We start from the raw sequence: 21,258 nt of genomic DNA, 5'->3' as shown, positions 1-21,258 counted from the left end.
TACTGGAAATAATAAAATTTCGACTTCCTCTGAGCCTCAGCCGGGGGTAGGATTATTGAAATTTTCTGAAATTGTTGATTGGATTTTTAAAGCATTCAATATTTCTGAACCACTAAAGAGTATACTTTCAGCTTTCCTCCCAACAATTAGAACATTTTTAGAGCAGCTGATTGCTCAATGGCCCATCCTTGCAGCGATTGTATCTTTCAATGGGTAATTCACCTCCTCCAATGAAAGATTCCATCACTGTTTTACAGTGGAATTGCAGAAGTATCATACCTAAAATTGATTCCTTAAAAATTTTACTGCATAATTTAAAATGCGATGCTTTTGCTCTATGTGAAACATGGCTTACCTCAAACATTGATTTCAACTTAAATGATTTCAACATTATTCGCCTAGACCGAGACACCCCGTATGGAGGAGTGCTTCTAGGAATTAAAAAGTGCTATTCTTTCTATAGAATTAACATCCCCTTGTTTGCGGGCATTGAGGCTGTAGCTGTCCAAACGAACATTAAAGGCAAAGACATGTCTATCGCTTCTATATATATACCTCCCAAAGTTCAAATTGGACAACGTCAAATTTTTGAGGTAGTGGAATCCATGGCTGCTCCGCGTCTGATACTGGGAGACTTCAACTCGCACGGTGTATTGTGGGGTTCCCTCTACAATGATAATCGATCCTCTTTGATATACAATGTTTGTGACGAATTTAATATGACAGTTTTAAATACTGGCGAATCAACACGCATCCCCAGACCTCCTGCACGTCCAAGTGCATTAGATCTATCTCTGTGCTCGACATCACTTCGGTTAGATTGCACGTGGAAGGTTGTACCTGATCCTCACGGTAGCGATCATTTGCCAATCGTTGTTTCAATTAACAGTGAATTAGGCCTTACGAATTCAATCAATGTTCCTTATGACTTAACACGAAATATTGATTGGAAAACATACGAAACATTAATTTCCACTTCTCTTGCTTCGACAGAAGAGCTACCCCCTACCGAAGAATATGAATTCCTAGCGGGTTTAATTATTGAAGCAGCAGAACAAGCCCAAACGAAATGCAATCCTGGAATGACAATAAATAGACGGCCCCCTAATCCTTGGTGGGACAAAGAGTGCTCTGATGCATATGAAGCTAAACAAGTTGCCTACAAAGAAATTATGAAACAGAAAGGGGGTATACGTGAGAACTTTGAAAATTATTTCATTTTGCAAAACAAATTTGACAGTATACGTCGTGCCAAAAAATCTAGTTATTGGAGACACTTCGTTAATGGCTTGTCAAGAGAAACATCAATGAGTACTCTTTGGAGCACAGCCAGAAGAATGAGGAATCGAAACGTGACTAATGAAAGCGAAGATTTTTCGAATCGTTGGATATTTAATTTTGCCAAGAAAATTTGTCCCGATTCTGCTCCTGCGCAGGAAATCACTCGCGATGCTCCCACAAGTAACGATTTCATAGATTCGCCTTTGACAATGATGGAATTCTCAATTGCACTCCTCTCATGCAACAATAATGCTCCGGGACTAGACAGAATTAAATTCAACTTGGTGAAGAATCTGCCTGACCTAGCAAAAAGACGCTTGTTGAATTTATTCAATAAGCTTCTTGAGCAGAACATTGTCCCGCACGACTGGAGACAAGTGAGAGTTATCGCTATTCCAAAACCGGGAAAACCAGCTTCCGATCATAACTCGTATCGACCGATTGCAATGCTATCCTGCATCAGGAAATTGTTGGAAAAAATTATCCTACGACGTCTCGACAATTGGGTTGAGGCGAACGGCTTGCTATCAGATACCCAGTTTGGTTTTCGGAGGGGAAAGGGAACGAATGATTGTCTGGCGCTACTTTCGTCAGAAATCCAACTTGCTTACGCAAAAAAAGAACAAATGGCGTCTGTGTTCTTAGACATAAAAGGAGCATTCGACTCAGTCTCCATTGATGTTCTCTCGGAGAAGCTACATCAATGTGGTCTTTCACCAATATTAAATAATTATTTATACAATTTATTGTCAGAAAAGCACATGCATTTTTCATATGGCGATTTGGCGACACTCAGAATAAGTTACATGGGCCTCCCACAAGGTTCTTGTTTAAGCCCCCTTCTCTACAATTTTTACGTGAATGATATTGATAATTGTATTGTCAGCCCATGCACTCTAAGACAACTTGCAGATGATGGCGTGGTTTCTGTTACAGGACCAAAAGCCTTAAATTTACAACAACCACTGCAAGATAGTTTGGATAATTTATCAAGTTGGGCTTTGAAGTTAGGCATCGATTTCTCTACGGAGAAAACAGAGTTGGTTGTTTTTTCAAGGAAGCGTGATCCAGCTCAGCTTCAGCTTCAGTTGGTTGGTAGAACGATAGCCCAAGTCCTGACTTTTAAATACCTTGGAATTTGGTTCGATTCTAAAGGCACATGGGGAGGCCACATTAGGTATCTAATAACGAAATGCCAACAAAGGATAAATTTTCTGCGAACAATAACTGGATCATGGTGGGGTTCTCATCCAAGTGACATGATAAGATTGTATCAAACAACAATACTTTCAGTAATGGAATATGGGTGCATCTGTTTCCGTTCAGCTGCGAACACTCACATTATTAAACTGGAACGGATACAGTATCGTTGTTTACGAATTGCCTTAGGTTGCATGCAGTCGACCCATACGATGAGTCTTGAAGTACTAGCGGGAGTTCTTCCTTTAAAAGACCGATTCTGGGATCTCTCTTCTCGTTTACTTATCCGATGTGAGGTTATGAACCCACTGGTAATTGAAAATTTTGAAAGACTTGTCGAGCTTCAACCCCAAACCAGATTCATGACAGTGTATTTCAATCACATGTCACAAGAAATAACGCCTGCTAGGTATGTTCCCACATACGTCAATATACTAGATACTCCTGAATCCACTTTATTCTTCGACACGTCCATGCAAGCAGAGATTCGTGGAATTCCGGATCATCTACGCTCGCGGGAGATCCCTAAAATATTCACAAGTAAATATCAACACATAGACTGCCTTAAAATGTTTTACACTGATGGGTCACGAATCAGTGAGGCCACTGGTTTCGGTATTTTCAACAATAATTTTTCAATTTCTCTCAAACTTGCAGAACCCGCCTCTGTTTATATAGCGGAACTAGCAGCACCCAAGTAACCATAAGCATTAAGCCATTGCACTATATTGGCTATACATTTGCACTAATGTTGCATTGAAACTCCATTACAGCATTAACAACGCAATAAAGCTCTTTATTAGCATCAATAATGCATAACTGCACAGCCGACATATAGCATTATAGCTTGCTCTATATGCGTATATAAAGCTGATATAACGCATACATGCTTCAAGGATCTTTAAAGCATGTAAGCTTTACAAGTGCATTTAATGCCATTATAGAGCCTATAAAAAGCTGATATAATGCTATTGTAATGCTGTGGGTTTATTTGTTATGCAACTCTTCTTGAAGATTATATTCGGCATATTTCATTTCAATCGAACATATGCAATATAGCCCAGGAAGCAAACGCAGCGCACTTACCGTGAAGGACGAGGCAAGGTACCTCAATTCGAGACTTACTAAAGGTAATTTTCGTAAACATTCATATCCTGTGAGAACAAAAACCCATTAAGGATATTCATTACAATGCATTAGAACAGAGTCAATTACGGTTTTAAACAGAATATTTTATTTTAAAATTTTTCCTTTTTGCTCATCATACCGAAAGGAAACATAAGAAATGGTTTTAAAACCATGGCGGACAATGACAACCAACTGAAGCTTTTTAATAGCATTAGTAGTGCCAATATAAGGCTTTGAAATTTGACATTTGTACGCTTTTGCTATATAATAGCATTAGTACTGCAGAAACGAGCTGTCAATCTCCGCACAGTAATAGCACTATATTTCGCCTTTTCTGGCATAATATCAGCATTAAATAAGTATTTAGGGCTTCACGGCTTTAAAGGACAGCTTTATATGTGGATCTAAAGCTGATATTAGGCTACGTTATAATGCTTATTGGTTACTTGGGCAGTTCACTATAGTTTTCAAATAATTAATACTTTACCCCCGAACCATTACTTTATCCTCACTGATAGTCTCAGCACAATTGCAGCTCTACGCTCAAAGAGGATTGATAATCACGATTCATTCTTTTTGGGGAAGATACGAGAATCTCTGAGTAACCTGACAAGAAAATGTTATAAATTTACCCTAGTGTGGCTCCCCGCCCATTGCTCTATTGCGGGCAATGAGAAAGCTGATAATTTAGCCAAGATTGGTGCACTAGATGGTGAAATATATGAAAGACCCATCGCTTACAATGAATTTTATAGCGCTTCTCGACAGAGGACACTTGCTAGTTGGCAAACATCTTGGGACAATGGAGATATGGGACGATGGCTACACTCAATTATCCCTAAAGTATCAACGAAGGCATGGTTCAAAGGATTGGATGTAAGTCGAGACTTCATCCGTGTGATGTCTAGGCTCATGTCCAATCATTATACTTTAGATGCGCATCTCCGTCGTATTGGGCTCGCTGAGGGTAATCATTGTGCTTGTGGAGAAGGTTACCATGACATTGAGCATGTTGTTTGGTCCTGCACTGAATATCGTGAAGCCAGATCACAATTAGTAGATTCTTTACAAGTCCGAGGAAGACCAATCCATGTTCCTGTTAGAGACATCCTGGCGTATCGCGATCCTCTATACATGGAACTTATCTATCATTTTCTAAAAACAGCGTCTGTCAAAATTTAATTAAATTCGTCTCCTCATACTCTCATCCAAGGCTAATCATTCACCAATTAAAGTGTCCTAGAATATTTAGTTTTTAAATTTAGACAATAACAGAAAAAAAAGTAAATAAATACACCCGAAAATACTAGATCAGTATGAAATACAACAATGTAAGGAAAAAAGCAAACAATAAAGTGATTTCAGTGTTAGTTTTAGACAAAGTACTAGTATAGTTAAAATTAGTCTTAAGGATTTTTGTAACGTGCTATGTAAAAAAAGAAACTGGCGTAAAAAGCTTTTGCAAATGCCGTGTCAAATAAACGTATGGAAAAAAAAATGTGGAAGGTAATCCCTGATCCCCACGGCAGCGAGTATCTGCCAATCGTAATTACTATTGCTAACGGTTCAGGGCCATCGAATACAATCAATGTTGCGTATGACCTCACACGAAATATCGATTGGAAGAGTTACGCGTCCGCGATATCCAGTTAAATCGGGTTAAAACAAGTTCTTCCGGAGGAAGAGTGCGGGTTCCTGGCTGGCATTGATTCTCGACACCGTGATTTAAGCTCAGACTAAACGCGTACCAGACGCGAAAGGCCCAAACGCAATGGCGACGGAAGCGGAACGGCAACGGTACGCGGAATTGTCGCGGTTTGTACTAAAAAAACCGCGACCATTGCCGCGTATTCAAAACGCAATGAACATCAGCGGTTAGAGCTCGAATAGCGCTTGACATTCCTTTGTTGACAAATTTGGACCAAACCAAAGCGACTTTCCTTTTACGAAGCTCATCGCAGTGAATGTCTGCTTTATCAATCGTGGTCGGTCCACTCGATTCCTTGATTAATACAGCAATGATGTAGTAAATAGTGGCACAGGACTACTGATACTATCCATCCGAACTACAATGCGACAACCTTGTTCACGGATTCTAATACAAAAATTGGTTTAATCATTGCATGCTCGAATAATATAAACCTGGTTTAATCATGTGAAATATTTTTGTTAGATTGTCCTTGATGCTTTCACTGAAGGGAGAATAGATTAGATATCTGGTGATTGATTACAATCGCTTCACCTGCTGCGGAGTATATGTATAGTTGGATAAAGATGTAAATTATGGATAGCGTAACGCCAAATATTCAGGTCATGGCAAGAAATTAGTATAGCCATGTCGGAATTCGGTAGAACAATTTGCATGACATCTATATTTTTTAAAGAAAAACGGTTGTCAATTCTACCAAGTGGGTGCTATGGAAGGACATAGACATCGCATTTGTCAAAATAGCTGGTCATACAACTTCCGAATCCGAACCTAAACTGATTGAAATAATGAAGAACACCAATAGAAAAACGAACAATGAAGAACACCATCGATTCGAAAGCATCCAACGACTTCAGATCTTTTGACCAAACCTGTAACCGAATCTTGAGAATCGCAGGTTTGATTATATTCAAAACTTTCTACCAAAGACCCAACCATGAACCAGTATCTTTGATATACTGCAGATAAATGGTTTACGTATCGTATCCGGTAGCGGGTTTCTCCTTTTCAATCAATGTCAATTAGTTTATCCTGGCTAACGCTTGCTTTGTACACTTGCTTGCAAAGTGGCTTACGAAGTTGGTCTGTGCATCCAAATGATTTTTCGCGTTTGTCAGAACGTAAACTGTGAACAAAACTAGAGTAACAAGAAACGTAGCTGTCTAGTAGATAAAATAACCAATGTTCCGTAGTATGCCCACCGACGTGCCAGTTTCCTTAATTGTTTAAATTAAAATACTTTGTTACACTAGTGGCATCTGTATAATGGTTCGTTTGGTGGACGTCGATAAATCAACAGTACGCAAAATCCAAAGTGTATTGACGTTGTACCAGATGTGCTAGAACGAACAAACTATCTTTTATTCTTGTTAAAAAATCGTTTCTTATCTTTCCCAGCTTTTTATTATCTTGTGTATGCACTAATTCACAAAACTGTTCGTTAAAAGAACAAAAAGTAACAGAGATCTTTTTCAATGAGTACAGTTTCAACAGTGAATTTCGTTCATGTTTTTCATGCCGCCATCTTTGAATTTCTTCTGGTCCATTAGTACGCACACGAAAATTGCTTATTTGGGTTCGATTCCCAAAGCCGCACATATGATTGGAGATTTTTAGAAAAAAGCTTTTTCTACTCCAAAAAAGGCGAATGACCCTAAGGTTAAAACCTCTAAAATCGAATGAAACAAAAAAGCTGCTATTAAGTTCACTCTCTGCCCAACCTAAATATCCGCAATACAATATGTTAGATTCCACTGAATATGGAATTCGGTGAATTTGAATTAAAACAATCTGTTTACCGCGTTTTCGATTGCCGCTCTTTTTGAATTTTTTCAAAAAAACGCGGTTTTGTTCTTTTAGTACAACGGGGCGTTTACCGTTCCGCCATCATTGTGGACAGCCGCATTGACTTGCATATATTCAATATTATAATTGACAGCCGCTTTCCGTTGCCGTTCCGCTTCCGTCGCCATTGCGTTTAGGCCTGAACTCTTGTGGACGGCCTTCCACCCCATGGTGGGGCAAAGAGCGCTCAGACGTGTACGCAGGGAAGGCCGCCGCGTATTAGACCTTCCAGAACAACGGGTTACTCGCTAGTTACCGACAGTATGCGACGTTAGACACGCGAACGTAGAGTTTGATGAAAGACAAGAAACGAAGTTACTGGCGCCGATTCGTTGATGGACTAACGAGAGAAACATCGATGAGCACTCTTTGGGGCACGGCCCGGCGTTTGCGAAACCGAAACAGTACTAACGAGAGCGCGGAATATTCAAACCGATGGATAATCGATTTCTTGACAGCCTCCGACCAGAAGTCGTATCGACCGATTGCAATGCTGTCCTGTATCCAAAAGTTGTTCGGGAAAATGATCCTATTTCCTATTACAATTGAGTCGAAGCAAATGGCTTACTATCAGACACATTTGGCTTGCACAAAGGCCAACGATTGTCTTACGTAGCTCTCCACAGAAATTCAAATGGAGTATGCTAGCAAAGAGCAGATGGTATTAGTTTTCTTAGATATTAAGGAGGCTTTGGACTCAGTTTTTATTAAAATTCTTTCTGAGAAGCTGCATCAGCATGGTGTTTCACCGATTATGAACAACTTTGTGCTAAACTTGTTGTCTGGAAAACACATGCATTTTTCGCATTGTGATTTATTGGCATCACGAATTTACTATATAGATCTTCCCCATGGCTCTTGTTACAGCCCCCTACTCTACAACTTTTACGGGAATGATATTGACCAATGTTTTGTCAATTCCTGTACGCTAAGGCAGCTTACAGATGACGGGGTTGTCTCTATTACAGGTTTCAAATCTGTCGATTTGCAAGGACCATTGCAATATAACTTGGATAATTTGTCTGCTTGGGCCCTCCAGCTAGGTATCGAAATCTCCACGGAGAAAATCGAGCTAGTCGCATTTTCAACGGGTCAAACTATTGCTCAGGTTTTTTTCGAATATCTCAGGGTATAGTTTGAATCTGAAGGCATCTGGGGACGTCACATTAGGCCTCTGAAACAGAAGTGCCAACAAAGGATCAACTTTCTCCGTACAATTAACGGAATAAGATGAGGTTGCCCACTAGAGTGACAAGAAAAAAATGACCCCTATCGGCTAATCCCTGAGTCGATTCCTACACACTTAATTTAAATTACTGGGTACAGTAAAATTATACTGGGTTTTTGAACAGCAAACCGTTCGGTAATCAATTCAGTAAAACAATTCTGTTACCGAACTCTCCGCAATCCGTTCTATCCAAACGTCAAAAAATACTGGTCAGTCAGTAGTTTCCTCTGAAAATGGCGATTTGACAGATGATTTGCTGTCCCTGTTTTGTAAGTTTTTGACGAGGTTCGGTAATGTTGGTACAATTTTGCCGAACAATCAGTCAGTTTTTTACTGGATAATGTTTATGTACCGAAAAAAAACAGAAGTGCTGATAAATTCAGTGAAAAATATTGCGGGTTTCAGCAAATTATTCGAAAAATTACTGAAAATCGTTAAAAATGAAAACTTTACCGCAATTTTTTAAATAATTTGCTGACAGCTCCGTAAAAATATCACTTTACTGTGGTAGTCGTCAAAAGAAATTACCGAACAACTTTTGGCTGGCTTAGTGTGTAGTATTTTTGTGAGTGAATGGTTAGATTTAGCTGAAAAGTGTGTTCAGAAGAATTGTAGTATGTGATACGAGTTATGTTTTGGTTAGAAAATTTTAGTTCCACCTGTGACCGCATAGAAGGCGCCAACACTAACTTTTCAACGGAGAGAGATAGGAATTAGATGTCTTCTACAAAGTTGTAACAGTAATTCTTCCGAACATCTCGATATTCTATCTCTCTTCGTTGACAAGTTAGTGTTGGCGCCTTCTATGTGGAACTAAAATTTTCTAACCAAAATATAACTCGTGTTATGTACTACAATTCTTCTGAACGTACTATTCAGCTAAATCTAACCATTAACTCACAAAAAATAATAGTTGGTGGGAATCGAGTACCGATACACAACCATGCACTGCTAGGCCCCATGCAAAACTGACTCAGACATCACTTCGTTAAAATTTTAATAACTTCTTTTAACAAAGCCGGATTGACTAGCAGTCTTCGACAAAGTTGTAGACAATTAAATTATTTTCCTTATTCTCACTTACAGTGATAATGTGATGCATACAGTGCCACCTAGCGTCGAAAATGCGCGCTTGTTGGCGCTTGTTCCCATACAAACTTCGGGCAAGTTGGTCCAGTAGCTAGACTTGTCCGATTTGCTTCAAATTTGGAGCAAGTACTCCTGGTGGGACTAGGAATCGACTCAGAGGTGGGCCGATTGAGTTTTCAAAAATTCATTATTTTCTAGGGCAGTCTTTTGTCCACCTAGGAGATTTGATCAGAGTATACCAAACAACGATATTATCGGTGATGGAGTACGCGAGTTTCTGTTTCCGCTCCGCTCCGTTCAAATCTTCCTCACGTTATACGCTCATCTCCGGCGTATTGGGCTTACAAATAGCGGTTATCACAATATCGAACATATTGTCTGGGCATGCGCCGAGTACTGTTCTGCCAAATCTCAACTAGTGTATTCCCTTCAGGCCCGACGAAGATCACCCAATGTCCTGGTTAGAGATGTACTGGTAAGCCGCGATCTCCTCTGTATGTCCCTCGTATACATCTTCCTAAAAACCAACAACATACAGATTTGTCTGCCCCTTTTATTTTCTTATCGTTCTTAGAAGCTCCCGCCTGCACCGTACACCAACGCTGGTTTGATGAGACTTCAAGGTGACATGAAACATTTCTGTCGACTGAGATAACAAACACGGGACCTACAAACATCACACGCGCAACCCGATCCACATCAGAGCCGTAAAGGGCGAACACGAAATTATTGCGACACATTCAACAGGGCATAACTTTTTTACCATAGGGTAAAAATCAACCAAATTTTGCACACTTTCTCATTGATGTGTATTGTTTACATGCTGTCAAACTCGAAGTCGTGTTTTTCGATTCAACGAAAATGGAGGTGAACCAACGCGAGTCGAGAGAACAAATTCTTTCCAAACACCTGAAATTTCCTGACCTGTCGCACCGGCAATTGGGAAAAATGTTGAACATTCACCATTCAACCGTCTCCAGAGTGTTGAAGCAAACCACGGACCACGGCAAAGGAGCTGAAAAAAAAAGCGGGACCGGAGAACAAAAAGACGGAAGGAAAGGTGAAGCGGATGATTCAAGCAAATCCCAACGTCTCAAGCCGTGCTTTGGCTAAAAAGATCGGCATGTCGCAGAGCTACGTCCAGAATGCAAAGAAGAGAGCTGGACTACATACATACAAGGTACAGAACTTCCCAAACCGCGATGAGCGGCAACAATCGACGGCCAAAACTCGGGCACGGAAGCTCTACGAGAAGATGCTGACAAAATATGGCTGCTGTGTGATGGACGACGAAACGTATATAAAAGCCGATTTTAATCAAATTCCGGGGTTGGAGTTTTTCACCGGCAAGAGCAAGTTCTATGTGGACGACAAATTTAAGGAGAAGAAAATGTCGAAGTTCGCCTCCAAATATCTCATTTGGCAGGCCATCGGCTCTTGCGGACTGAGGAGTGAGCCTTTCGTGACAAAGGGCGCAGTAAATGGCGAGATCTACAAATCTGAGTGCCTCGAGAAGCGCCTTTTTCCGTTCTTGCAGCAGCACGACGAAGCCTCGCTATTTTGGCCGGATTTGGCATCATGCCACTATTCTAAAAGTGTCCTGGAGTGGTATGAGGCCAATTCTGTCCATTTTGTTCCAAAGGACATGAATCCGCCAAACTGTCCGGAGCTGCGCCCGGTGGAGCAGTACTGGGCAATGATGAAGCGGAAACTTCGGAAGAGCAAGAAGACAGTCAAAGACGAGAAGGACATGTTAAGAAAATGGAAAAAAACTGAGAAACTGGTACCGGATGACACTGTAAAGACTTTGATGGAGGGCATCAAGCGAAAATGCGTTCAATTTTACACTCTAGACTCCATCGATTAACTTTTCTTTTAATTTTTGAAGGAAATATATGTATAAAACTACCCTAAAATTTTGGTTTGATTTTAAACATTATAAGAAAATTGGCATGACATTTTCGGTGTCGCAATAATTTCGTGTTCGCCCTTTACTACGAAATCATTTGAAGGAACCCCTGCCGGCTCGAGGAAGACCACTCGGTGCCCCAGTACATGATGCTTGCCGATGAAGACCGCCGGAGTATTTGTGCATTTCAGATGTTCATTGACGTATCTTGACATATTGTACGCTTAACTGTTGTTAATCAACATTCAAAAGTCTATTATAAAACCACTTGTAAGTAAACAGCATTTTTAATACACAACAGCAATAAAAAAGAATTTTAATGGCAGCACACTAATGCAGCCTCATATTTTGCCAAAAGCGGCTTTTAAATTGCATTTAAAACTAGTCGTTGATCTCTACTTTGTGGGCTAGAACGCAGACACGGTAGTCTTTAATATAATATTTGTCGTCAGTAATGTCATTTGCCAGCTTTTGATAGGTTATCACAACGTTAAGCTAATCGGGGCGCTCTTTCGAGATATCGCGGCTGAATATTTATGTGACAGTTCTTTGGAATGGGTCTTTTTCAGGCGAATTCATTTATGCACGGTCCTAGAGCTTGACATAAAGTGAACAGTTGAGCAGACAGAAATTACGCGAGATATACGAAATTGGAAGACGAGGCGAAAGTACATCAAAAATGTGATAATTTGTTTTTTCTTGAGGTATGGATGGATGCTACCGATACCAAATGGCAAAACGAATGTGTAAAAAGTTTTAACAACAGCAGATCATAAAAGTATCAACTGATTTCACGAATCTACAGATCGAAATTGGTGGCAGGACTTTGCATGAAATGAACAACAGTCAAACAGTCATTTGGATGTTTTTACAAGTTTTCAACCTACGGAAATAGTTGACGGATTGAATTCCCTAATACATCATCTGCTCGGTTAACCAATCTGCATGTACAGTCTTCCGGAAAAAAATGCTCCGTCCGTCGCCTTCAAACACCTAGCATAAGGAAAAGCCTATCAACGTGCCTTATCAAATAAACGAATAAAAAACAGCACAACATGAGCAGTTAATTGATGTACAATTAAAAAGAACCAGGAAATATCTACAAGCTCCAGATATGCAGGGACTGTATATTTTGAACATTAGAAAAAATGTCTTACCTTCGCACATTACAGTTCCCGATGATTTCGTTATAGTGTGTTTTATCTCCTTCCTGATACATATTAAGTTCGGCCAGCTCCATATAGTCTCGCTTCATACACCTAGCCACGTGACGCATCATGGTTTCTGCAACCAACATACCCTGAGGTCCCCCAAATCCACGAAAAGCAGTATTGGATGGTAAATTGGTCCTACAGACCCATCCCTGCACGCGTAGATTTGGAATCTTGTACGCATTCTGAATGTGAAACATTGCGCGTTCTAAGACCTATAAAAATGATAATTAAATATTGACATGACACTGATCTCAATCAAAACCTACCGAGAAGGACAAATCCATGGAATAACCGGCATTATTGTACGCCTTAAAATCTCCGGCCAGCAGTCTTCCGTCTTTGTCAACTCCAACTTTGTACGTGAAGTAGAACGGATGACGGGTGCCGCTAATAGCCATATCTTCATCACGATCCAGCATACACCGAACAGGCCGGCGAAGTGTGTAAGCTGCTAATGCAACCGGAACAGCCAACATGGCCGCTCGAGATTCCTTTCCGCCAAATCCTCCACCCAATCGTTTCACCCGCGATACCACCTTACACGATGGAATTCCCAGGGCATGGGCGACATGCTGCTGTATTTCGGTCGGATGTTGTGATGAGCTAAATACCTCAATCTCATCCGAATCCTTCGGGATGGCCACACAGGCCTGAGTTTCCAAGTAAAAGTGCTCCTGACCACCCAATCTACAGTCTCCCTCAACAATATGAACCGCTTTCTGGAACCCTTGTTCAATATCTCCCTGAACAATCGCTTTGGGGTATCCCGAGTAGAATGAACCTTTTTCAATGGCGTCTTCCAAAGTTACAATGATCGGTGATAACTCTTCGTAGACAACTTTGACCAACCGAGCTGCCTTTTGAGCAATAGCCTGGTTGTCTGCCACAATCGCTCCGATTATTTGCCCTTGGCTTGTAATCACGTCTTTGTAGAATACGAATTCATCATGAAATACTGCTCCGCACTTACTTTGCTCTACGGTCAAATCATCTGCAGAGAAGAAGCGATGGACTCCTTCCAAGGCTAAGGCTTTTGATGCATCGAGCGAAATCAGTTTGGCGTGGGCCTTCGTACTTGTTACCAGTGCAAGATACAGTTCATTACTATATTTTGGTATGTCATCACAATAAACTGCCTCTCCAGTTACCTGTTTGAATGCCGATGCATGAACTTTGGGTCGCCTAATCGGATCCGTAACGGGTTGATTAGTAGCAACTTTCTCGAACAACTGGGCACTTTTTGGGACTAGTGTATGGAAGGTGTGAGCGCCACTCTTTTCTCGCTCATGGATTGGGTCGCGATCAGGAAACTCTAGCGAAAGTACTTCACTGATAGCAAGATAAGCTTTGAAAAATAAACTTAGTGTCAGCGATCTGCGATAAAGGATCATTCCTCCTGGTGCACTTGGATCCAGTGGCAGTTCTTCCACCAGCATATCGTTTGTTTTTTCCACCAACCTGTTGTCCCATTTCTGTCCTACCAAAGCAGCAGCAGTATTTTTGGCAAGTACCGTCGTCGGTGCCATTCCTCCAAATGCCAGATGTATTTTTTCTATAACATCCGTATTCGATTGGAAGAAAACATTGAACGCTCCGTTTACTATAGCGATATCATCGTCTCGTCGCTTCGCCTGTTTGTAGGCAATGAAGTGTTGGCTTTTACTAGTTTTTGGTACAAAAATAGAAACCAGAATTTCTTCCGGTCGAATCACATTTTTGCGATAACCGGTGAAGAATCCATCGCCCATGTGAACTTTTCGAAATCCGCCATCCAGACTGGCAACTTCCATTCTAAAAACAATTTTTAAATTAAAATCAAAAAACAACAATTAGTAAAGCGTTTCAATACTCACTCAATACCAGCAGCTGTAAAAATTGGATTAAGATCGGAAATTGGACTACCAGTCATGATATTTCCACCAACCGAGGCCACATTCCTGATTTGTTTTCCTGCGAACCAATGCAGCATATCGACGATCGCTCTGTACAGCCTTGTTTCGTACTCGGGACACCTAGCTATTTCTTCTTTCATGACATTCTCCATCTCCATAAGCGTTGTGGATGAACCAATTTTCAGCCCTCCTTCCAACCTTTCTAAACGGGTCATTTCAGGAATCTGTGTTGGGTAGGCCAACACTGGGTACTCAAAATGTTTGAACTTCACTTCAACACCGACTTCAGTATTTCCAACAATGATCTTTGTCTCTGGGTGTCGTTTTCTGAGGGCTAGTAAGTGCTCGAGTTTCGTTGGACGATACCAACTCGTAGTGGTCGATCGAAAAACCAAAGCGTCCGCATCTAACGTGTTTGACAGTTTCAGTTCCGGTGGGAAAATTGGTTCCTGAGACGGGTCGAATGGTGTAAATTCACTGGCATCGAAAAGCTTATCATCGATCTCTACTTTGCAGCCGTTTTCATTACCGTTCGTGTTCTTACAACATTTATCACCCATGGCACAGTATCCGTTCTGAGAGCTGGTATACTCCTGTGCGAACGTTTTGTATCCTTCAATAATCGGTCTGTACCCCGTACAGCGACATAGATTACCCTGAAAAGCCACTTCCAATTCTTTCATTGTTGGCATGGGTGAATTACGTAGCAGAGCGTACATGGACATCACGATTCCCGGTGTACAAAATCCACACTGTGATCCGTGAGCCTTCGCGATTCTCTCCTGAACCGGATGTAAACGAGTCCGGGTGCTTCCAATGCCTTCCACTGTTGTAACCGACATACCATGAACGGAGCAAACCGGCGTGAGGCATGCATTGGCCGCCACGTGCAGTATACGATTGGTCGAGCGATCGATCTTGGAGATCATTACGGTACAAGCACCACAACCGCCCTCTCCACATCCTAGTTTGGTTCCGCACAGTCGGAGTTTGTCGCGTAAATACGTTAGCAGGGTGCATTCCGGGTCTGGTTTAGGGTCGATGATCTGAAAAAGAGAAAGAGTAATTATTGCCTCGGTCGGTGTTTAGTCAGAATGTGAGGTCAACTTTATACGACGTGCGTGTATAGCGAAACATACGATTGTAGCTATACATATGGTAATGTAACATAAGTTTAAATTGTGATGTTCGTTTACTCAAACAACGTATATCACCTACAAAATCAGATTATAGACACATTATTAAAATAATTATACTTGAAAACTCTGAAACTTATCCGGTACCGAGCAGTACCGTCTTTACGCCTGAACACACTGGGCCAGGGCCAGGGGCCCCGGGTTTTTATGGGCCCCCAACTTAGAATGAATATCGAATCATTCTAAAAATGACTCCTGGACTTCTTGAGGTCTCACAATACTTTCGCGGCCAGATTAGGCATTTTCCACTATGCCGTCGTAGTCTGATATTGTACCAATTATGTTATTTTTGTACGAAATTCCGCCTTATCGAAAATATTTGAGGCCGTCAGAATCAGGAATCAGGCTTTTCGTCTTTGACGAGCTTCGTTGGTAAATTGTTGCATTTCTGTTTGTGGCTGATTATGAATGAACTCCTAAAAACTGTGGTAGTGAAATGAATTGTGTTGCTCATATTAATAGGTTTGAGTAATTTTGATGTTTCGCTATGTTCGTTTGTTTGCGTGACAATGAAAGTTTGAGCATTTGTATATTCGAAAGGTGAAAAGGCTATTTATTGTTATTATTAAAAATCTTTCCTTCCGTCTCCTTCTGCACTGAATTATCACCGACACCAGAGTGGCGACTCTACCATCAAAACACTAGACTTGCCATTAAACTACGGGTGCTGTCTTTGAGATACTAATTCGTTGAATATGAAAATATTGATATTACTTATAATGTACTTGTTTGCTATCGTCGCCACTCAGAACCGCTCGCTATAAAAGAAACCATAAAACTTCTGTCAGAATATATAACAAAGATTTACCTCACCGTCAGAATCACACACTACAATTACAGACGAGACAGGCAATGGCGCCCACTAAAACACTTCCTTAGGCCAATTGTAGCGGACCGTGATTCTGAATGTGATATTTATTGTACGATTCAGGTATGTGCGGGCGCAGGGACTCCGCGATCGCGTGTATCATCGCGAAGCACTCGAGTATTTATATGTTAACGTGTTCGATTGCGTGTTCGTTTGTATGTCGCGTGTGCTAACGTGTATGTAACTTCCCGTGTATAAATTCTACAGTAAAACCGTTTGCACTCGCATTCGAGAATGATCGCGCGCGGACCGTGAATCTAATACTTAATTTTTCGTGGACAGTTCAGATTCTAGAACAAAGTGGGTTCTTCCATATCACTAATGTTCCCAGTCATGTCGCCATGGAACGTCTGGTCTAGTAGATATGAGCTTTATTTTTTGATGGCTATAACTGAATGTATGGACCTAAGTTGCTAGAATAGAGAGTAAAGGTTTCCGGACGTGACCGATTCATGATCGCGCACGTTCGTGTTTGAGATCCGTTTGCTGGTTCGCGTTTGACCGTAAGTACTAAAACGTTCACATTGTTACCGGAGTGTTATAAAGTTTGCGCGATTGCGAACGTAGGTGTAGGTGGACCGTCATTCTGATATTTAGTTTTCGGTGTACGGATCACATTCTGACAGGGAGTGAGTTACTCCATATTACTAGAGTTCCCGGTCATGTCGCCATGCTTGATATCGTGTTTGAATGTTTATAAGTGCTGAGACGTTCATATGATCACCGGGATGTTATCATGTCTGGGAGAGCGCGGGTGTAGGTAGCGTGGATGATCGCGGAAGGCTTAAGCATATGTATGTTTGTTTACCGCGTGTATGCGACTTCGTGTTTATAAATTCGATTTTTATGTCGCCATGGAACGTGTAGTTTAGTGGATTTGAGCATCATCTTTGTGATTGGTACACCTGAAGGCATTGGACTTATGCTACTAGGGCCGGGAATATGGATTCCCGGACGAAACTGATTCATGATCGCGCGAACACGGGCGAGGTTCACTCTTGAGACCGCGTTTGTGAATTTATAAATGCGAGATAGTGCGTGCTGTTGTGTGGATGATCGCGAAGGACTTGAGCGATTGTATATTGACGTTTTTGTCGCGTGTGCTAGTGTTTATGTAATTTCGCGTAGACATTATTTTATATAAGCATGTGACCATTCGCAACCCGCCAGGGTAACAATTTAGCACTGGGTGGAAATATACCATTTATTGGGTATACACTCCGTAGAGTGTATTTGTTTACATGTAAAATTATGCTCACCGCTGTTCGGTACCGTTCACTTCTTCTTGTAAATTTTTTCATTTTCGCGTATGTGAACGGTTTTGTCCGTGCAGCTAGGTTAGATAATTTTTGTTTTATGTTTGTGAATAAGTAGCATAGGGATTAGATAGGCCACCGCTCTCTTTTTGCTGAAAATGTGTGCTGATAATGGAACGGACCGGCGGTGACAGCTATGGTGTTTGTTTTGGCCGAGTGCGAAAGGCGGCCATCGTGATATGGGAGATAGTGACGGACCACGGCATCGAACAGACGCCCGATCAGTTTTGTTTTTTTTTCGGGACAGTTTCCTGCCACCACAACCAGTACGGTATAGTGGGCGCGTGCGACGGTAAAAATACCCGCCAGAAAGTGCCGGCCCGTGGTTCGGGTACTCGTTTGTTTCTGGTGCTGGATCGCCATCGGGGGAAGCTAATCAACAAGGAGTTTTCGCTTCCCCGGCTAACCGCAAAGGATCCAGACGCACCAATCCGCCCTCGCTGGGAAGGATAAGCCGAACGAGCCTTGCTCTCCTTCCCAGCTAATAGCCAAGGAGGGCGAAGCAGGGTGGACAGCGGCTCCCCCTGGGAAGAACACTGCGGTGTCTTCCGGTATTCTTTGCGGGGAGCAAAGAATCCGGTGATTCTTCACAACCGTCGCTAGGGAGGTTCCAACAAAAGAGTCCTGCTCACCTCCCTGGCTAATTGACAAGGACCGCTACTGGAGCAGCGACCCAGTGTAGTGTGCAGTGAAGGAGAGTTGGTGAAAATAAACGGTAAAGTGAAATTTTATTTGTTTGTTTACTTTTTGTTGTGAAACGAAAATCCGAAATTCTGTAGAAGCACCTAGGCCGCCCAGAAAAGAAGGGTTCGCCGGGCAAACAAGAACCCCAGTAGTGGGCAAACCCCTACTTACAGCTTATCCTTAAATGATTGCGCTTGGATGTCTTGTCTAGCTTTTATTTCTATTGGTCCAGCTGAAAGCATGAGTTTGGGCTGCTAGGATCAAGGGCAGAGACTTCCGAACGTGACCGATTCATGATTGCGCGAGCGGTGAGTTGATGCTTGAGACCGCGCTAGTAAATTTGTAGGTTCAAACGTTCACTTAATCACCGGGGTGTTTGAATGTTGGAGAGATCGCGGACGTTCGCATTTGTGACCAGGTTTGTGTTATCGCGAAAGTCACGTTTGTACGTTTGGAATGAGAGATTGTGAGTGTATATGAGACAATAAGCAATTTGTGTCAGTGAGTGTTAGTATTAATTTAATACATAGCAACAAAAGAAAGGTGCCTCCAGCAAAGATAATTGGGCCCTAAACTCACATTGTATATTATTTGACCATGGCAGTGGATAATAAAGGTGACCAAGTTAAGTACTAAAATTGATCACAACAATGTAGCTCAACTAAAAATAAAATAATCGTATCCCAAGTTTCTGTGATATAATCACTGTAATACTGCTTTGGTGGAAAAGCCCCCGAACAACATTAAAGTACAGTATCATGCCGAGGGCGGAACAGAAAGAAATTAAGAACAATATTGTACGAATCAATATAACTTTTGAAAATCACGTAGTCGTAATTTACTAACAAGTTGAATTTTATTGGCATATTGTTAAACATTTTTTTTCTATATTGTCATAGTGTAGGGACTATTATTGAATAAGACATCAACACCGTCTTACTCCATCATTTCTCATTATTGACGGAGGCACTCTTCAGCCTCAAACAATGTCTTACAACTATGAAGGTCAGATTATATCATATGCAGCTAACGTAAGTTCGAACTCCCACAACCGCATATAGTGTGTTAGGCCCATTGTCACTTTCGGTCAAATTGGTCAGAAATGCTAATATCTTTTTAAGATCTATCAAAATCATCTTCCGTTTTTCGACGGTTCTTGGACATTTACAATGCCGCCTATAGTCTATAGTCTGGAAATCTAAAAAAATGTCTCCATATATTTTAATTACTACAGTATTTTTAATATTTCACATGATTTGGCTTAAATTTGAAAAATAAAACTCAAGGTGGCATAGATGGGTCTCTGATGCTGGGGATCATTTTTAGATCATCCTACCCTACAGCAGTTTATATCTGTTCAATTATAGGGGCCCCTTAGCTCAATTGTGCCCAGGGGCCCCGAGTGGTCTTAAGACGGCTCTGGTACCGAGATGAAGCAATAGGTCGAACTCCGACTGAGAAGCATTGTTCTGACAACCTGTGACAAGAATACAATTTATAGTAATGGCAGGCGAGCTTGATATCGGACATGGTATAAAGAATGAATTTAGTTGGAGATAGAATGTGGTTGACAAAACAAATTTCCTTCTTTTCGGTAATAATTACAATTTTGTTTAGAGTGATCCAACTGGAGCTATAGAACTTGATTCTCGGAAGAGCTCCCTGTCAGAATCACTCATTGCAATTGCAGACAAGACGGGAAATGTCACCCACTAAAACACTGCTTAAGGCCAATTGCAGCGGGTGATTGTGATATTGATCCTGATGTGAGGACGTTGAGATTTCATGATCGCGTGGAAACATAATGATTCATTCATGATAGTTTATATGTTCGCGCTTGAGATCGCGTTTATAAATTTATAAGTTCTAAAGCGTTCACTTAATCACCGGGGCGTTTTGAGATCGTGGGCGTAGATGTGCAAGGATGATCGCGAAGGGCCCGAGCGTTTGTATGTTAACGCGTTTGATCGCGTGGGCGACGGGTGAACGTAGCTTCGCGTGTGTAAGATCGACTCGATAACCGTATCGCCAGTCGCATTTTCGTGTGGCTAGTTGAATGATCACACGGACCGTGAATCTTCTCTTAATGTAGTGCACGGTTCAGATGCTAGAAGAGCGATTTTCCTCAGTGGCGGCGCTAAGGGGGGGGGGGCGAAGAGGGCAACCGCCCCGAGCGGAAAAATCAGGGGCGGCATTTCCTACTCAACAAATTTCTATTTCATTTTTTAGTAATTGTCCAAGTTTTCAAGTTTCATTAATCACGATAAAAATCAAGTGCGGAGGAAAAGCTTAAATTTATATTATTTTCGCATCTGTTGACAATTAAAAAGGTAGGAAATCGGGACGACGGATGCGATCGAACAAAACTATATATTTATTGATCAGTCTCAAAAGATTCAACGGAGATGAGTTTCCGAATGTCCTTGTAGTAGTGTGAGTATTAGACCCACAACAATTTTGACTTTTTTCGAAACACTGTTAAATCAAACGGTAATTGGCTTTACATACAATTTGTCAAATATGAGCTTTATTCGAAAACTCTAGTTCACTCATAAGAATTTTCAAGTTTGTATGTGACGATATATGGAGAATGGGCAATCGAAACAATAAATTCAGTACAAAATGCCAGCATCAACTTGTGCATCCCTAAATCTGCAGATATATAGCTTAAGGTGTAAGGATCAACATTACCGAAGACTG

At 41.3% G+C, this 21,258-nt stretch overlaps 1 protein-coding gene across 1 annotated transcript in view; it reads right to left on the bottom strand.

Annotated features, from left to right (window-relative positions):
• LOC131682639 (xanthine dehydrogenase) overlaps positions 1-21,258 on the bottom strand; it is a 56,414-nt gene that overhangs the window by 5,553 nt on the left and 29,603 nt on the right. The window contains exons 2-4 of the mRNA XM_058964290.1: positions 14,456-15,540; positions 12,869-14,393; positions 12,546-12,814 (exon numbers count right to left, since the gene is read on the bottom strand). Of these exons, the coding sequence (XP_058820273.1) occupies positions 12,546-12,814; positions 12,869-14,393; positions 14,456-15,540 (2,879 nt within the window). The remainder of the gene's footprint in view (positions 1-12,545; positions 12,815-12,868; positions 14,394-14,455; positions 15,541-21,258) is intronic.

This window comes from Topomyia yanbarensis, chromosome 2, assembly GCF_030247195.1.
Source record: "Topomyia yanbarensis strain Yona2022 chromosome 2, ASM3024719v1, whole genome shotgun sequence".
Taxonomy (NCBI): domain Eukaryota; kingdom Metazoa; phylum Arthropoda; class Insecta; order Diptera; family Culicidae; genus Topomyia; species Topomyia yanbarensis.
This window is presented reverse-complemented; position numbering and strand designations above follow the sequence as displayed.